At 48.4% G+C, this 18,480-nt stretch overlaps 1 protein-coding gene across 2 annotated transcripts in view; it reads right to left on the bottom strand.

Moving 5' to 3' along the window:
- Pvr (PDGF- and VEGF-receptor related) overlaps positions 1–18,480 on the bottom strand; it is a 93,068-nt gene that overhangs the window by 55,162 nt on the left and 19,426 nt on the right. The window contains exon 1 of one of the 2 annotated variants that reach the window (XM_065446843.1): positions 1,200–1,752. The exons of the other annotated variant lie outside the window; for it this stretch is intronic. Coding sequence (XP_065302915.1) covers positions 1,200–1,287 — 88 coding nt within the window. The 5' untranslated portion in view covers positions 1,288–1,752. Of the gene's footprint in view, positions 1–1,199; positions 1,753–18,480 lie in introns of those variants that run through there. 2 annotated transcript variants of the gene reach the window in all.

Raw genomic sequence — 18,480 nt, 5'->3', positions numbered from 1 at the left:
TAATCACATCTTTGATTCAGGCCGTTTTATGCCGTTTTATCTTAGATAAAACGGCATTTGTAAGGTCTTTAGCACAACTTCGAGTTAAATGGCAATAATAAGTGAACGGTTTTGAACTAAAACTAACAGAAGTCGACTGTGCCGACTACTATAGTCACTTCCGTGGAGAAAATCACTTGGTTGTTTTCTGGTTTGTTAACAGACTAGTTTGTTGCAACGAGCTGCAAAATATGCATGCCTGACGAGCACGCAACACGAAAAAGAAAGAAAATATTTACTCCGTTTTATTTTCCTTCGCCTGCATGTCATGAACGTTACAATTGCTTGCTGTTTGCTTGAATAACATTTTATACTGTCGTACAGACTATTCCATATGCATAATGTGCCTGCAAAAATAAACATTGGATAGCTGTGCTCCGAACTTAAGATAACGATAAAGAATTACGCTGTACATTCGCGGTGTCTCGCGTGCAAGATGTCCTCTTCTTAATTTATTCATCTACGCCACCATACAGATAGAAACAGAAGTTTTTCGGCTTCAACTACTGCATTTCGAAACCACAGCTCCAAGGTTACTTTATTACCTAGCGCTCAAATTACCAAGTGGCACTTTCCGCCGTACTAAATGAGCGCGGCATAATATGCGCCGTCGTCGTTTGAAGCACCTCTACATTGGTATATAAGCTGCAACGAGAAGTCTATATATAAAAGTGCATTGCCGCTCAACGATAAGCGTTTTAGCAATGATGCGCTTAAATCGATCAGAAATTTAGCAGAAATGTTAACACATTCGCTACAACATGTGCATTGATATCAAGTTAAAGAACAAGAAAGTGAAATTATGTAGTAGTGTTGCTGTGTGTGTATCAATGGTTCTGCTTGTTCTTCTATGCTCCAACTATGCGCATTAAGTGTACAGGACTATAAGTGTAACTATAACACCTGTTCATGAGACAAGAATTGGTCGGCGCCCACAACTGCATGCCAACGTCTCCTTCTATGTTGGCAATTTAAAGAGAGAAAAATGTTATGAAAACGCTAGAATACGAGTATACGTATGTTGGGCCATGCGATTGTTTCTTCTACGTGTAATTTCTGTTTCTCCTTGCGACAATCAAATATTTTTTGGCAAGCCGGCAACGAATGTTATCATTGTTTGCAATGTAGCTTGAAGAAAAAGCCATCAATCAGTCACTCACCGATGTACATCCAGCAGAGCAGTAACCCGTAAAGAATGGCACATTCCCACGAGAAGCGGCGTTCAAACGCCCCAGTCATTCGCGCCATGATGGTCGCCCACGCTGAAGACGACGGCAAAATGATATTTGCGTAGGAACGCACCAGAAACTCAACACACGACGACCGAACTAAGAAGCAGTGTCAGCGATGCCCGGGGGAATGGCACCGGTGCTGAGGGCGTCCAGCGCGCACTCGTGGAACGTGGTCACGTCGAACGGCAGGGCGCGCGCGGCATACCTACGTCGCATGCCTCGGCGCTGATCCAGAAACACGCGCACTCGAGTCCATTAATCCGAGGAGGACACAACGCCGAAGCTGGCGGCGAGACCGCTGAGCAGGTGATACGCGCCGACGAGAGAGACCGGTTGTGCGCGCGTCGCAAGTCGCAGAAACCGCTATCACCACCACCGCGTCGAGCGCATCACTGTGCTAGTCGCGCAGGCTTGGGTGAAGCCGCCACCAGCGAATCACACACACCGCTCAGAGCGAGGCACACGGAGAGACACCGGAACTTCCTCCGGCGGCACAGTGAAGAACGAGGAAAAAACAACGAAAAAGACACGATCTCTCTCTCTCTCTCCTCAACGTCACCGGGACTTCGCAAGGAGGACTAGATCCGAGAGAGGAGGACAGTTGTCGCATCCCCTCAGCCCAACGCCAGCCGTCTCGTCGATGCCCTCAGTTATTTAGTCATGTTGTTTTCTTTTGCCACCACCCGTACCATATTTTTTTTCTTGGCTCCTTTCCCAACGGAGCACGCACGTCAGCATAGGCGGTTTGTCCTTCGTGTCGGGCCTGCCCCGCGAATTCAACAACGTGAAAACACTCTTTCCTTTTCCCTCTCCGCAAACGCCCTCGGGCGTTGTTTCTCCTTCGACAAGACGGGGGTGCGCGGTTAGCGTTACGCAAACGTTCACTACGGGGCTGCGTCCACTACGGCCCTGCATGCGGAACCCCGTGGGAGAGGGCAGCTGCCCCCCGTGCACGCACACGCACAGACGTATACGTCCTGCCGGCCGCAGCTGAAGCGTAACGGCAACGGTGAATGCCGCCGGCCACCATACCGTAAGGGACCGCAGCCAAATGACCACGTGTGTGAGAACTCGCGGTGAAGGTATAGCGAGCGAGCTTACTGGCACGGTGCAGTGATTTCAACCGGCAGGGAGCACCGACAGCGGCGTCCTGCCGTGCCAATGAGTGACTGTTCCCTGCGGCCAGTGGGGTCGGACCTCGCCATATACCGTTGTCCTCAAGTCAGATACCAGGCCACAGTCGTAACGCATGGCTCAGCGTGGGCGGCACTATGGCATTTCGGAGCACGTCAAGAGTTCTGATAGGAAACTTCGGCAGCTTTTAACGAGGGACGGGGTTGAAACCTGAAGGTCACGCATACAAAGACGCGGGCCGTGTGCTCGATCACCCGGTTTTCCACTGTCGTAAGTTAATTTCTTTATCTCATTTCTGGCACCGAATCATGCTAAGATAACATCGTGTCTAGCGAGGACCATGGGAATTTCGGCGGGGAATTACAGGATGAGCGGAGTTTTTAGAAATCTAACTTATCTCGTACTACACAGCTATCCCCGTTTCTAAGAGAAGGACGAAGAAAAAGAAAAAAAAGATGTATCAGAAAAACCGCTGTTTCTCCACTATTTAGCAGCGTCGTGAGGACATAAAAACCATAGTTCCGATCTTGGAAGTTCATATAAGACACTAACATTGACTAATGTGTGTGTCTGGTCGAGCAAGTAAGGAACAGTCAGTCTAAATGAGGAAATAGTGCTGCAGCCACAGGCCATACGCCGTTCAACTTCGGTTACTTCATTCAGCCGTTCAAATTATTTATTTTATTTACACTTGTACTGACACTTTTCCTTCTTCCTTCATTCTGTACGTCGTTGCTGAACTTATAAGCGACACCGCCACAGCAACTGCTAAATAAATGTATACTTTAAAAGCAATTTTCACATAACATAACCTCAACAAAACAATACTGTGTGATGTCAAGGAACAACTGAGATTATTGCATGGCTCCTTCGTTCCTACAAATGGCACGCAGGCAGGAGGTCTATTAGTGTTGGAAAACAGATTTATTCGGTAGCGCCTTCTCTATAGGCAACAACAGTTTAGCGAACGTGGCCGAACTCGAGAACTGTAGAACGGGACCTTCTTCCATCGTGTGAAAGAGAACAATCTTACGTTCCACGGACAACCTCCGCGGCTTGCCGACGCTCCCTGTGTAGGTCGTTTGGATACAACCAAATTTATCAAGTGACTCTGATACCACTCCTGGCGGCCTGATCCTGGCGACAGTTTACACCGATGCTTGTTGGAAAAGCGATCCCCGGCAGGCCACCTCACCTGTGGTCCCCCCCCCCCACGAATCCTGCCGGGTATCTCATACCCACACGTACCACGAACCCACCAGCGCCCCAATGAGCTACATGCCATGTGGATGGCGGAACTTTAGCTATTCGCAGTGAAGCACGACGCTTTCTCTAGACCCTTTGACACAACGTGGGGACCTCACCATACTCTACGACAGCACTGAAACCATCATGCGGCTACAGGGATGGAGTCCAACCGGTTCACTCTCTGATTTAATCAAGAGGGAATGCAAATCACTTCACGAAAGACATTACCTTCGATTTCGCGTTCACTAGATTTCGGGACATGCGGGCAGCGTCGGGAACGAGACGCCCCTCGTGTTTGCGAGCGTGCGAAACCACACGCCCTGTCCGCTTTCCGACCACCCGGTACCAACCCTAATCGACGTAGACCCAGCGAGCCTCGTAGCACAGTAGAAGCCGACGGTATATGAGGCTTTAATGGGCGTTATCCAACTAAAGAGCACCCCCTCCAGAACGGCCTGCCCAGGGGTGCGCAGGTATTTATCCACAAGGCCCGAATAAGAGCCATCCTAACCGAGGACGTGCTGAACAAGTGGCACTCCTACATGAGGGTGGCTGATGGAAATGATGACGGCTCAGAAAACGGCACTGCCACACACGCCAACCCTCTGAATCCCTCCCTGCCCGTACTGAAACCGCCATCAGTCAAGACATAAAACACGTCCCGTGGTACGGCGAGGGCTTGCGCCCGCTCAGGGAGCAACACGTCAGACTGGTGCAGTTTTACGAGGCGTGGACGACATCCCTTGACCACAGGAGCGATAGGGAAACGCTGCTCTCCCTGTGGAAGTTTGCTTGCGGATATGGCATTAAAAAGAACGAATCTGATATGTCTCACAGCACATCTCAAATAGCCCCGCTCCTCACTTAGGCCGCAGGCCAGTCCTATTATTTCCTAATAAAAATTTTTCATTCATTCTTGTGCACAAATCGAGGATGTGCAGTCCGAGATTCTGAGGTTGTTTTCTAAGTCCCTGCTCCCTAAACCTAGAATACTTCAGCAGCAGTGGCGTAGCCAGAAATTTTGTTCGGGGGGGGGATACGCCACTGGCCCAGTATATATATATATATATATATATATATATATATATATATATATATATATGTAGCTGCACGTTTTTCCCTGCAACCACTTCAGCAAATTTGAGGAGGTCTGTGGCATTTAAAAGAAAAAGTTTAATTCTAGTGACTACTGGCTTCCAATTTTTCATTTAGGAGGTCAATTATTTATTAAAAATTGGCCAAAATTGAAAATTTTCGGCAAACGAAACTATCAAGTTTGAAACTCCGTGACTCAACAATGAAAAATGATATCACAGTTCTGTGAATTGCATCTAATAGTACATCTACAGCGGACAAAATAAATATGTTACACATGAATCTCAAAAAAATTTAGTATTGTGGAAATACGGCTTTTGCAGAACCCTTGTACACAACGTAACCAATTAACGTAAGATACAAATTGACACAGCAAACTTGTCCGCTTTGACTGTTATAATGAATGCCGTTTACAGAACCAGAATATCTGTTCTTCATGCATAGCTATTAGTTTGTAAACGCCGTGCTTCTATTTTTTCGAACTTTCGAATTTTCCAAAATATTTTAAACAAAATTCAGGCCCTAAATCGAAGTTCTGTTTCCAACAGACACTAGGATTTAACTTTCTCTCTCAAATGCAACCAATTTCAATAAAAGCGATTAGCAGGATTATCTCAGAAAAGCGTTTCTGCGTTTTACAAGTATTTGAATAGGCCGCGTCGGATTGGGCCCGAGCTAAAGCTTCCTCTTAAACAATTTATCGAGGGATCAAATACATGAATAATAACTGCATTGTCATTGCCAAAGATGCTGCAAACGAATTCTTGAATGCTACGCTCTGTAAATACAAATAAAATATGTAATGTTTTCATAAAATATTATACTCGTATGTGCCAAAAATTGTGCCCAACATAACTGACGTCAATGCTTCCATGTTTTTTGTCTATTTATTAAGTAAAGAAAATATCACACGAACTTTAGAACAATATCAGTTCGAAACCAGGAAAGCAGTGCATGCCGCTGATATGAAAAATTAAAAGGCAATGAACTGAACAAGTTGAGGACAAATATCTTAATGAAACTTTGTCATTCAAGAACCGTGCTTACATTCTTGTATATATGCAATGGCCAGTGAAAAATCTCAATGACGCTGTCGTTTGTTCCATTGTATTACGCAGGAGTAGCTGTCCCTTGTATCGTGAGTAATTGCACCGAAGTTATAGTCGCGACAGAGAGCACGTATAAAAAGCAGGAGTTCTGCAAGATATATGAGGGCAAGTCAAATGAATGAGCCATCAACGGGGTGCTTTGTTTAAAAGTAGTCTTCATGAGAATTTAGACATTTGTCCTATTGACTAACGAGTAGCGCGATTGCCGTCTTATAAAACTCCTTGGGTTGCTGCTTCAAAAAGTCTGTATCTGGTTCCCTTGAGCTGTTTTTTCGGTTGCCCCAAAATGTAGAAGTCGCAAGGTGACAGGTCTGAGCTGTATGGCGGATGTTGCAGCGTTTCCCACTTGAACTTTGCCAGTTTTGTATTAACCACATAAGCGACGTGGGGACAGGCATTGTCGTGGAGCAAGATGACCCCATTCGTCAATTTTCCACGTTGTTCGTTCTTGATTGCGACACGCTGCCGTTCTGGCGTTTCACATTATCGGAAACAATTGATAGCCTCTCAAGATTTAGCAAATTCTATCAGTAATGGACCCTGTCGATCGAAAAAAAAAGTCAACAACACCTTTCCAGCGGAAATGATGACCTTTACGTTCTTTGGGCGTGGTAAATTCGAATGTTTCCGCTGTAAGCTTTGCCGTCGTGTTTCAGGCTCGTAGTAGTGGCACCAAGGTTCGTCCCCGATCACAGTTGCAAACAAGAAATCGCCATACTCATTGTGATACCCGATCAGATGAGTCAAGGCAGCGCGAAACTTCTTCGTCTTCTCGCGATGGATAAAAATCTTGGGGATCCATTGCGCACCAAAGAGCCGATAGCGGAGAAGCTCATGAATTATGGCGTGAACCGAACCGTGACTGATGTTCAGATGGTCTGCCAGTTCATCGATGCTTATCCTCCGTTCTTGTTTCAGCCGCTCATGAACTTTTGAAATTGTGTGGGGGGTGATTGCACGATGGTTTTGGCCCGGTCTTGGAATGTCTTTGCAACGTCCTTTGAACCGTTTGCTCCAACGATTCACAGTGGTTAATGAAATGCAGTGTTCAACGTACACGGCAGTCATATGGTGATTAATTTCTGTTTTGGAAACACCTTCAGCTGTCAAAAACTTCGCGACACCGAGTTGTTCAACTTTTGAAGTGTCCATTATGTGACGCAACCATATTCAACCCAGTGTATGAGAGCATTAAGGAACATTTATCTTCAAACCTGCGTGTCAATTTGTAAATGAGAAATGCCGTGCTCCTACGCGCATACCTCGCAGATAATGAACCGAACCATTATTGCGCATATTGTATACGTATAAGTCTCCAATGAGTCTATGTATGTAACTGCATAAGTTAACTGTAAATAATGCGTCTAATAACTGTATAACTGTAATAACTGTATAATGCGTATATAATACTGTAATAAAGAAGTAACTGTATATAATGCGTCAAACAAGGCAAATAAACATGTTGCACAATCATAGATTCACAGAATCCTAGATTCCGCCCCCATTCCATCCACTCCCCCCGATGTATTGCGCGCGACGGAAGGCGGCGCGCTTGCTTCTCGCCTTTCTCCTTTGCGCACACAAGACTGAGCCACCATCGTCGGCTCACCCATTCCACCTCCCCTCCTACGCTTTCACTCGCACATACAGCATGCAGCGCGTGGTCACGATGTTATCACCCTTGGACTTTATACGAAACATCAGGGCGATGGCAGGAATGCGCCTGGAGTGTCATATAATTGCTTTCGCAATAATATAATAAACGTATCTGGCAACTGAAGCGTCCCATCGCCCATTGCTTTCCGCAAAAGAAGTATCAAAATCGAACTTTCACCATGCGACAATTCGCTGCGCCGCAAAAAAGTATTTTTTTTCTGTGAGGCGGAGGCACCGAAAGGAAAAAGAAACGCATAGGAAAGTATCTTGGCCAGAATCTAATGCCTACTTCGGGCACCTAATGGGGATACGGAAGGAATACCGAAGAAAACATGAGACGCTTGGTCCACTGAGAACCATACGCATACTGCTCAGTATCCTACAGCGGCGAAAGAAGACTTTCCGTAAAGGTTCCGCTCAAGGAATGCGGTGCAATCCTTCGAGTCCCCACAGTGATGGCGGCGAGCGACCATTGTTTTTTTTTTTCTCGTCTGCTAGCCAGAAAACGTCCAAAACTCTGTCCGGTGAAAATCCACTCGGCCAGAGCAAACCGAACGCGCACCGAAGTGTACCGCACGGTGGTCGGGGCCATACGAGAAAAACGTATGTGCTCTGGTTGGCTCTGGCAGCCGGCGGTTAGGGTAGCGAGAACAAAAAAAAAAATCGAAGAGGCTCAATGTGTCCTCGCGAATAAAAGTCAAAGTAGAAAAAATAAATAAGAACGTATTTACTTTGGCTGGCTTGAGTGTCTTGACATAGATGTTCTGGCGTAGGTTAAAAAAAATGTTTATATTTTTTTATGTGACATGACGGCACAAATGACCCACCCCAACGCTTCGTCTCATTCGATCTCGCTGCCTGTTTGTCAACTCGTCTGCTAGTGTGTTGATTTGGCTTGTCTCGTTGTATGTTCCGATGTAAGACTTTAGAAAAATCAGTAGACATTTGGCGTCAAATGTTTATAACAACATTAAACCCACAAAGTTCCGCAATTGAAAATATAAAGCACAACTTTGGAAATGTCAATGCACCTTTCACATCAAGAGCTTATGAGATTTATACCCATAAAGTTTCGCAATTGATATCCATGCGCTCCATAGATTCCGTGGCCTCAGTGAGATGCCGCGGCGAGCCCGCTCACCATCAAAGCGCCCTTGAAACTTTGTGCTCGGATGGGACTGCTTGGCGTTATGTGACTCCCGGTGTATGGGCGTTGCCACGAAATCCAGCCCGAGTTTGCAATCTTCGCGGTTAAATGTCTTTTCGAGCGTCGAAAAGACATTCTAGACAAAATCCAGAGTGATTTCCGGCGCCGGAGGTCACTTTGGTCGGCGGTGCATGGACAACACGAAAAAATTTCGGGGGGGGCTGAAGCCCCATAAGCCCCCCCCCTGGCTACGCCCCTGTTCAGCAGAACTAATCAAACTACCCTTGTTGTGTATGTACATCCTGCGTGGCTGAAAAAACAACACCTCGGAATTTTATACACTTCAGGTGGCTGCTTTGCACAAGAGAGGCTGAAAAGCCCCGTCGTATTTTCCTTAGAACCCGAACATATCTATTCGCCTGCCTGTAAAGTATACAGGGTTCCATAGATGTCCCTTCCGTATACGACCCGCGGCGGCACTTTGGTGAATGGCATCCTGGTTATGAACGTAGGTCATGACTTCGATTACAGGCGACAACCGCATTTCGAGCTTGCCGGAATACAAAGAGCTCGTTAACTTAGGCTTGAATGCACGATAAAGAACACCGGATTACCACAAATCCGGAGCTTCTCACTAAGCGACGAAGCCCATGTATGCCTTTGTGACATTAGGCGTGACCAATGAGTCAAATAAAGGTCAATCAATGAAATAATCTATCTATCTATCTATCTATCTATCTATCTATCTATCTATCTATCTATCTATCTATCTATCTATCTATCTATCTATCTATCTATCTATCTATCTATCTATCTATCTATCTATCTATCTATCTATCTATCTATCTATCTATCTATCTATCTATCTATCTATCTATCTATCTATCTATCTATCTATCTATCTATCTATCTATCTATCTATCTATCTACCTATCTGTCTGTCTATCTATCTATCTATCTATCTATCTATCTATCTATCTATCTATCTATCTATCTATCTATCTATCTATCTATCTATCTATCTATCTATCTATCTATCTATCTATCTATCTATCTATCTATCTATCTATCTATCTATCTAATCTCTCATCCGTATAGCAGACTCATACGTATAGCAGCAATGTGCGCCAGGGAAGTCACCGGGAACTTAACACCGTTCAAAAACGGTCGATAACGTTGAGTGAGTTTTTTTATTATTACTAAGATACGGCCAAATGTAACCTATTACATTGAAAGCCCCATGTTCTCACGGAGCTCGAGTGGTGACCGTTCACACCTAAACTTCGTTCGCATGAAAACTCTGGGGCGCCGAACTTGTATAGACGCGGATGTCAATGCCCACTCGCTCAGCGCGGCAAACGTATACATGATCCGGCATGTGGACAAACATGCATACGTACTGCTGTTGTGTTCATGGTTTATTTCCGAAGCGAGTAACAGCGCAGCTGGCGGGAAGCAGAGCAAGGTGAATCAATTTCCTCCCAGTGAAGTCAAACACACCACCGGTCGTACCTGCCCCGCGCGGATTTCCCACGGTCGGGTGCAGACGCCGCCGAATGCTTCATAGGGTCTGCGGTCGTGGCTCCGGGTCGTCGAAAGGCTCATCAGCTCGAGACCATTAACCTTGCCCCCCCCCCCCCCCCATATTGTCTGTTTCACTTCAGCAGCTGAAGCCAACGGTATTACAATACACAGGCGGAATGTAAAGAAGGATGTATAGGAAAGGAGGGCGGGGGAGGGGCGGGAGGAGGCAAGCGGTGGAGCCAACAGGTGATCCTGCTGTTTCTGAACGTATACGAACTTATTGTCTAAGCGCGTCCTGTTCAACCGTGTTTGGTCGTCGCAGGTGTAGCTGGGCGCAAAAGGAAGGCCCGCCACTCATGCAGCATCGGCGTCCGCGGCCCGGGAAATGGCGTTTACTCAGCGGCCCAGGCGCGGACACTGAGCGCTCCATCCCGTCGGAAATGAAGTGGAAAGGGAAAAGCTGGCCAAACATGCGCCCTCACCAGGCACTGGGGGGAGTCTAATGTGAAAGAACAAGAAGCGCAATTGGAAGCACAGGAAGTAGATAGATGGAAAACAAGGGGAGGCACAGCGGTTCAGTCGCTGGCGCTTTGAATTGAATTGAAAACTTTATTGTTCCACCGAGCTGGGGTGCCCGCCTCCCAACCTACACCTAGGTAGGAGAGGAGGACGAGGCAGTCCCCGCGCGTTGAGGACGGTGAGTCTTCACGGCCTCAACGGCCAGGCGGATTGCGCGACGCTGGTCGTCTTCAGCCTCGCTCTGGAGCAAGGCCTCCCAGGCTTCTCTACTGACAATGTTTTCCTTGGCCCCTGGGGAGCCAGCACACTCCCATATTATATGGTCTAGCGTACCTTTTTGCTTACAAATTTTGCAGAGGGCGTCGTTATAGTCCCTCGTCTGTGTTAAGTAGATCCAATGTGGTGATGTGTAATTGTTTCCCTGGAGGCGTCGCCAAATGCGAGCGTCCTCCAGAGAGAGAGACCGATGCGGAGGCGGAAAGATTCTTCTTTCGGCTTTGTAGTGATCGACAATTTCCCTGTACGTGATCAGGCTATCTTTTATCCCTGGAACTGGCTGCTCTAGATTTGCCCGGTGGTAGAGTGCTCGGGCGAGCTCATGAGCGGCTTCGTTGCCTGGGACTTCTTCATGGGCTGGTACCCAAATAAAAGTTATGTCCCTCCTGGGAGGGTTTTTGAGTAGAATGTGGAGGGCTTCTTCCGAGATTCTCCCTTTGTTAAAATTTCGGATAGCTAGTTTGTTATCACATAATATTACTCCCGCTTTTGTTCCCGCACAAGCGAGCGCTACTGCAACCTCCTCGGCTGTACAGGCGTCCCTCGTGCACGTGGAGCACGCTATTTTAACGCACCCGTCGCCATCAACCACCGTCGATACCGCAGCCCCGTCTCTGCCGCAAGCGGCGTCCACGTACGCTACGTTATGCGCCGGTGTGTCTTTAAGTTTATTTACTAGAGCCTTAGCCCTGTGAGCTCTCCTCTCCTTGTTGTAGATAGGATGCATATTTTTAGGTAGGGGCGCGATTCGGAAGCGCTTGCGCACGTCCAACGGAATGTCTTGTCAGTCGGGGCTCCCCTGTCACATTGAATTCCTACCCATTCCATGATTTTTCTCCCTGTCTTAGACTGGCCTAATCTTTCCAACTGAGACACTCGTACTGCCTCAGTGAGTTCAACTAGCGTGTTGTGTACCCCCATTTTGAGGATGAGGTCTGTCGAGGTCGAGTCTGGGAGCCCTAGGGCTCTCTTAACGCTCTTCCTAATGATCGCATCTATTTTATCCTTTTCTTCTCGTCTAAACACAAGATACGGTGTGGCATACGCTATACGGCTGGTAATGAAGGCTTGCATGAGTCTGAGGAGGCTGTTCTCTTTGAGGCCCCTGCCTTTGAGTGAAATTCTCCTAAAGATCCCCGTTACCTGCGCCGCGTATCTTTCTAGCTTTTTGATTGTCGTGAGGTTGCATCCATTTCTCTGGATATACATGCCCAGAATTCTTATTTCCTCCACCTTGGGAACCTCATTTCCGTTTACGAAAACAGTGATGGGTCTGCTGCTTCCAGCGTGTCTCCTTTGATGTTTTGGCTCAATGATTAACAGCTCCGATTTCTGTGGCGAGCACGCCAAGCCTCTGCTGGCCGCGTACTCTTCCACCATATTCGCCGCTATCTGTAGCTTAAGTTCGATGGCTGCGTCACTCCCACTGTTAACCCAGATGTTGATATCATCCGAGTACATGCTAATTTTAATCGATTTAATCTTATTGAGTTCCGCTGGGAGACCCCTCATCGCTATGTTGAATAGGAAGGGCGAGAGCACTGACCCTTGCGGGGTTCCCTTGCTCCCAAGTGTGATGGGAGGGGATTTTACATCCAGAAATTTTATATTTGCCTCCCTCTGTGACAGAAAGTCTTTGACGTATGCATATACTCTGTGTCCCACACCTACCTCTTCGAGGCCTACCAAGATAGCCTTATGGCTAACGTTGTCAAATGCCTTGGTGAGGTCGAGACCTAGGATCGCCCTGGTGTCAGTTGAGTCGTATCGGTCTAAGATATCATGCTTAAGTCTGAGCATGACGTCTTGTGTACTGAGCCCTGGCCTGAATCCAACCATTTCATGCGGCCAGAGATCATTCTCCTCCATGTATCTGGTCAGTCTCGTTTGAACAACATGCTCCATCAATTTCCCTACACACGAGGTGAGGGAGATTGGTCGCATGTTGTTCAAGCCGGGTACTTTGCCCGGCTTGGGAATAAAGACTACGTCCGCCTGTTTCCATGTTTTTGGGAGTTCTCCTTTCTCCCACACCTGGTTCATAAAGTTGGTTAGTGCAATGATGGACTCATCGTCTAGATTCCTAAGAGCGGTGTTTGTTATCCCGTCCGGACCGGGGGCCGATCTCTTTCTGAGGTTATTAATCTCTGCTCTAACCTCTGTCGTGGTGATGGGAGCATCGAGATCTGGATTGGGAGGTCCCTCGTAGTCCCTAAACACCTCGCTCTCTGCTTTTCCAAGATATGTCTCTTGGAGCTCGCTAATGAGCTCGTCATCTGTGCCAACGAAGCCATGCCTCGCTCTCACCTGGTTTGTACTAGCTTGCATTTTTGATTTACTAGGGTCGATTAGATGTCTGAGAAGGCTCCATGTTTTGGAGAGACTCATATTGGTTTCCATCTCATCGCACTTGCTGTACCAATTTTGCTCGTTGAGCTGAATCGCATATGTTTCTATTTCTTTGTTGAGTCTGGCTAGTTCGCGCCGGATATTCCTGTTCCATCTTTGTGCCTTGAGTCTTTTTTCCAGATTACTCTTTCTGCTCCACATGTTCAGCAGTTTGCTGTCTAGTGCTGGGGGTGCGTCGTCATCCTCTATAGTTGTGGTCGCTTCCTCTATATGCGTTTTAAGGAGGTGTGTCCACTCGTCGATATTGTAGATATCGTCCGGCAATGAGGCCTCCTTTCTTATCTCTCTGAATTTATCCCACTCCGTTAATTTCGGTTGTTTGATGAGGCGTGTTTTGACGCCTTTTCCTAGCGTGAGCGAAATAATAAAGTGGTCGCTGCCTAGATTTTGTCCTGTGCTTTTCCATGTTACTGTTCCCGCCATATGGCTTATCGTGAGGTCGGGTGCTGTGTCCCTGGTTATGCTGTTGCCTGTGCGCGTAGGGACGCATGGGTCAGTATGTAGAGTAAGCCCTAGCGTTTGTATATCTTCCCATATTCGTCTACCTTTGGGGTCCCTGTATGTATATCCCCATTCCTCGTGAGCCGCGTTGAAGTCTCCCATAATGATGAGAGGTCTCCCATCTGCGGCTTTGAGCGCTTTGCGGAATAAAGTAATGAATCTAATTTTCTTTTGCTTGGGTGTGCTGTACACATTCAGCAGGAATATGCTATCTCTATTTTTCTTCCCTGTGATAATCTCGACGAGAACAGCCTCTGCCTCGCTGGGGGAGACATCATGGACAATGGTTGCAATGTTTCGCTTTACGAAGGTGGCGACTCGGCATTTGTCCCCCTTGCCGCTGTCAAAGCTTTGGTAACCCGATAATCTAGCAGGGGCCTTTCCCGTTTCCTGCAGGACTATGGCTACGGGTGTTTCCTGTTGCAGCTCGAGGTATTGTTGCAGCAACGCTCTTTTTCTCTGGTACCCCCTACAATTCCACTGCCAGAATGTGGAGGCATTTTTCTTAACCGAATTTTTATCCATTTCTATTAAGAATAGCTTCTATGGCTCCGAATTTCTCGCACAGCCTAGCTATTGTCGTGCCTAAGGTATCCATCGAAGTGCTTAGGGCGTCTATTTTGCAAGATTGTTGGTTCACTTGCGCCTGTAATAGCGCAATTGCTCCTCCATTCTGTAGCTGCCCTGCTTTCATGGTTTCGTTCTCCTTGTCCATTTTCATCAGCCACGTTTCAATTTTCTTTTGCCAGCTCGCCAGCGGGTCGGTCTCCCCCGCCTTACGTTTGGATGGGGGTTGTCTCGTAAAATCCACATTCATATCCTCTTCCTCCTGACCAGATGCAGCTGGCACATGAGCAGGAGGAGTGATGTGGGTGTTGCATTTTTTGGGAGCCTCTGCAGGTACCCTCTCTGTTTTTAGCGCGCTCAGCTGATTTTGGGTTTCCCTCAGCAATCGTTCTATCCTCATGTTTGCTTTCTTCTGCTCCTCTATTTCTTTCTTAAGTAAGCTAACCTCATCTTTTTCAGCCTGGGAGCCCTTGCTACCAAAGCTTACCAAGTGGGTATTTTCTTCTTTCTTCTTTTTTCCCCATGGGTCCTTGGGGTCCCTGGGCGGCAAGCCGGGTCCCCGGCCCTGGTTAGCAGGTCCCCGGCCCTGGTCAGCAGGCCACTTGGCTGAAGTCTGCTGGCGGCCTCCTCCGGACCACGAATTGGACCTCCTTCCGGGTCTCGAGCTAGATCTCGCTCTCGACTGCTGCCCCGCGTGGTCTCTGGTAGCATCCCTTGCTCTGCCTCGGTGCTCCTCGCTAGGTGCCGAGGTGGTGTCCTGGGGCTTGCCTTGAGTTGGGGATTGCACCTGGAGCTTCTCTTGTTCTATCTTCTTCTCCCATATTTTTTTCTTGATGATGTACGGCATGCGATATATCTCCTGGCACTTGTTGTCGCCTAGGAGGTGGGCTTTCTTGCATAGCAGGCATCGAGGCTCGCAGCTGTGATCTGGTTCGGGGTTTTCGGCTCCGCACCCCCGACATCTGACGTCGTTGGGGTTCGGGCAAACATCCGCCCGATGTCCAAGTTTTCCGCAGGTGACGCATACTTCATATTTTTTCTTGTATAGGTAGCAGCGTGTGGGGAAGCATCGGAGGTAAACTTGCATCGGCACTTTCCAGTCTTCAAACAGGATCAATACAGATTTGGATTTCGCCCCAAGTCTTCTGACTCCAATGATCGATGGGTTTTTCTTATTTCTTCTAAGTGCATCGAGGATTTCCTCGTGAGTTGCATCCAGCGGGACGTCGTGGATCACTCCTTTCCCTCCGCTTTCCGGCATGGCAATATACGCCTTCGTCTCGACCATCGATCCACCGATGCGAAGGGCCGTGATCGCAGCGTATTTGCTTGCCCGTGCCGCATCTAGCGTAGCTATCATGATCGACTGCTGCGTCAGGTTTGGTGATGCTACGTCTTCGTCTGCAGCCTCCGGGTCGACCCCGGCTGCCTGGGCCAGGTAGACGTGCATGCGCAATCTTCCAACTTTCTCCAGGATGCGATTGATACCTCCTTTCGGGCGAATAATAATTTTCTCAGCACCTTCCGGAACCTCCGCGTGCTGCTTCTCGACCGATCTTGCAGCCAGCTTCTTCCCCAGCCGGAGGTTGGGCCTCGTACCGCTCCCCGTCGGCTCGCGCACGGCGGATGTGTCGCTTTGCTCGGGCGTGAAACGGCCTTTTCTCCGAATAAACCACGTCCCCCCGCTTGAGAGCTCGTCCGGGGGAGCAGCATTGTCCACGGTCTCCATTTCCAGGTCTTGTTAGCTTGCGAGCGCCGCACGGCCTCGCCTAGGCTTCGGCTCGGCCCCTTCGCGCGGGGAACTCGGTTAGGCCTAGCGCTCAGCTGGCCGCCTTCGAATTTCAAATGTCCGTAAAAGTCGAAAAAGGGGGCCTACCGCCAGAAATCCGGTATCCCCATGTTTCTTGTAGGTTCCGTCGGTCGCTTGTATGTAGAATTTCCAGGAAAAGTTCGATAGTCCGCCAAAGCACAGGAAAATAGCAGAGCCGGCACGAAGCACGTCCGCCCCGAGCGCTCCCCAAGGCTCTCTCTCGCTGGCGCTTTACCGCATGATGACGAGACATATATTGCAACGTGTACGGTTTGTTCCGGAGTGGCTGCGAGGCCGTTCTGTACTGGGGAGCGTCAAGTGTCTGGACGTTCCAGGCTTGAGCGGTATACTAGTGCTCGTAGTTATGTGTACGGTTATGGTTGTCCGCTGCAGTCGTGGAATGCCCTATCTAATTACGTGTGCGGCGAAGTGCAGGCGACTTATAAAGGGCAAATGTGCTCACCCACTCGCGCGACCACCCACTTGTTTTTCGTCAGCGGGTAACCTTGTAGGTACGCAGACAGACAACCACCCACCTCCTGGTGAGAGCACTTCCTCCGCAAGTACTCTTGCTTTAGCGCTCAAAGAACAGCGCAATCGGCGGTGCTGGACAAACTCGACAACTGTGCCCTCTCGTAACATACATTTAGACCCTGGACCACATCGACGATGACCCGAGAGGCTTTAGATACTGTGTTTCTGAACACCTTTTGCCTCTTCTTTTTTGGGGAAGAGGGCGTAGTTGTTGGAACAGCTGTGAGCGTTAATCGCTAGGCGCCTTAACTACCACGTGTCCCATACCATTGTGTAATTTCCTGTTCCCCTCATCTTTAAGCGTAACGACTACTATTTCAAAGTAGCGACAAATTCGCGCAGTAGAACACGGAACGTGGCGAGATCACACAGTATACCCTCACTGGTGAACTACGCACTACGACAGAAAACAGTACGAAACGATTAAGTCAAGAGGAATCACATTTCAGGCGCGTAAAGCTTCGCTTTACGTTACTACACTTGACACTTTCTCACACATAGCTGTGAACGTGAGCAGACGCCGTAACAATATGTTCACTGCCGTCAGCACGCGCACACATCTGCATCCGGTTCCTGCAACATACTGACGCAAACTTTTTTTTCTTTAAACAGAGTTACCACTAATCCTGCTCTTCCTCTTCAATCATCCCTATTTTAATCGCTTATATTCAAGTACAATCCATCAACCAGCTCGCCGTCAAACACGTGCATAACGGTCCTACACCCTGGCTGTTCCCCGCAAGAACATTGCATCCAAAACCAAAAGAGCCGATCCACACGTGTTCGCGCGTGGGCCGCAACAACATCCAGCGCGGACACACCCAGCGAGATCTCGTTCGAACACATGCTTGGGAGCACGTGTATGTGAAGCATGTCGAGTCGACACGCACGCATGTCCCCTCCGGGCGCGGCATCTATGTACGCTGGTGCTCATCGGCGTGCCGCGAAACAAAAGAGGGACGTGGGAAATCGTAATCCGATCTATGCTCTGGCACACGCAGGGGGTTCGCCGCATGCCTGTCGCCGAATGCGACGCGTGCTGCGCGGTGAAGACGGACGGAAGGAGGCGCTCTCGAGCTCTGCGCGATGAGAGCCCCTTCGCGACGCGGAGGCGCGAGAGACGAGTCCATTTGGGCGGCATTTGCACGCGAAAGGCGTCGAGCCGTCACGACCTCGACCGCTACGCGATCCCCGCGGCAAGCGCTTCAAGATGTGGCCCGGAAGGGAACCCGCGCCTCTCACACATATACGAGCGAGACGTCATGAAGGCAGTCCTCGAGCGTCGGCTTTTGTAACCTGCCGTGTGATAATGTACAACGCGTGCGCGTTCAGTACAGTACCACATTATGTGATAAACGTCGCCACTAACATCTAAGATAATCGAACATACGTGCGGTTCGTTATCTTCGGTTAAAACATGACAAGGACGTGAATACGTTCGTGAAAATTCGGTTGGTGCTAACGAACGAAATAACCAACTCAAGAACGGTGATTATAGGCCAATATATTATATAGCGTCTCGATCGCAGTCTTCATTTTTTATTTGATACGACTGTTACACTGAATAGGAGGCCATAAGGTAAGCCATGCTTTATTAAAACACATATGTTTCCGAAGTAATCGACGTAGGTCCTCGAGCGCGCAAAAACGCCTCTTAATAAAACGTTCCTTTTCTTTGAT

This window comes from Dermacentor albipictus, chromosome 3, assembly GCF_038994185.2.
Source record: "Dermacentor albipictus isolate Rhodes 1998 colony chromosome 3, USDA_Dalb.pri_finalv2, whole genome shotgun sequence".
NCBI classification, from domain to species: Eukaryota; Metazoa; Arthropoda; class Arachnida; order Ixodida; family Ixodidae; genus Dermacentor; species Dermacentor albipictus.
This window is presented reverse-complemented; position numbering and strand designations above follow the sequence as displayed.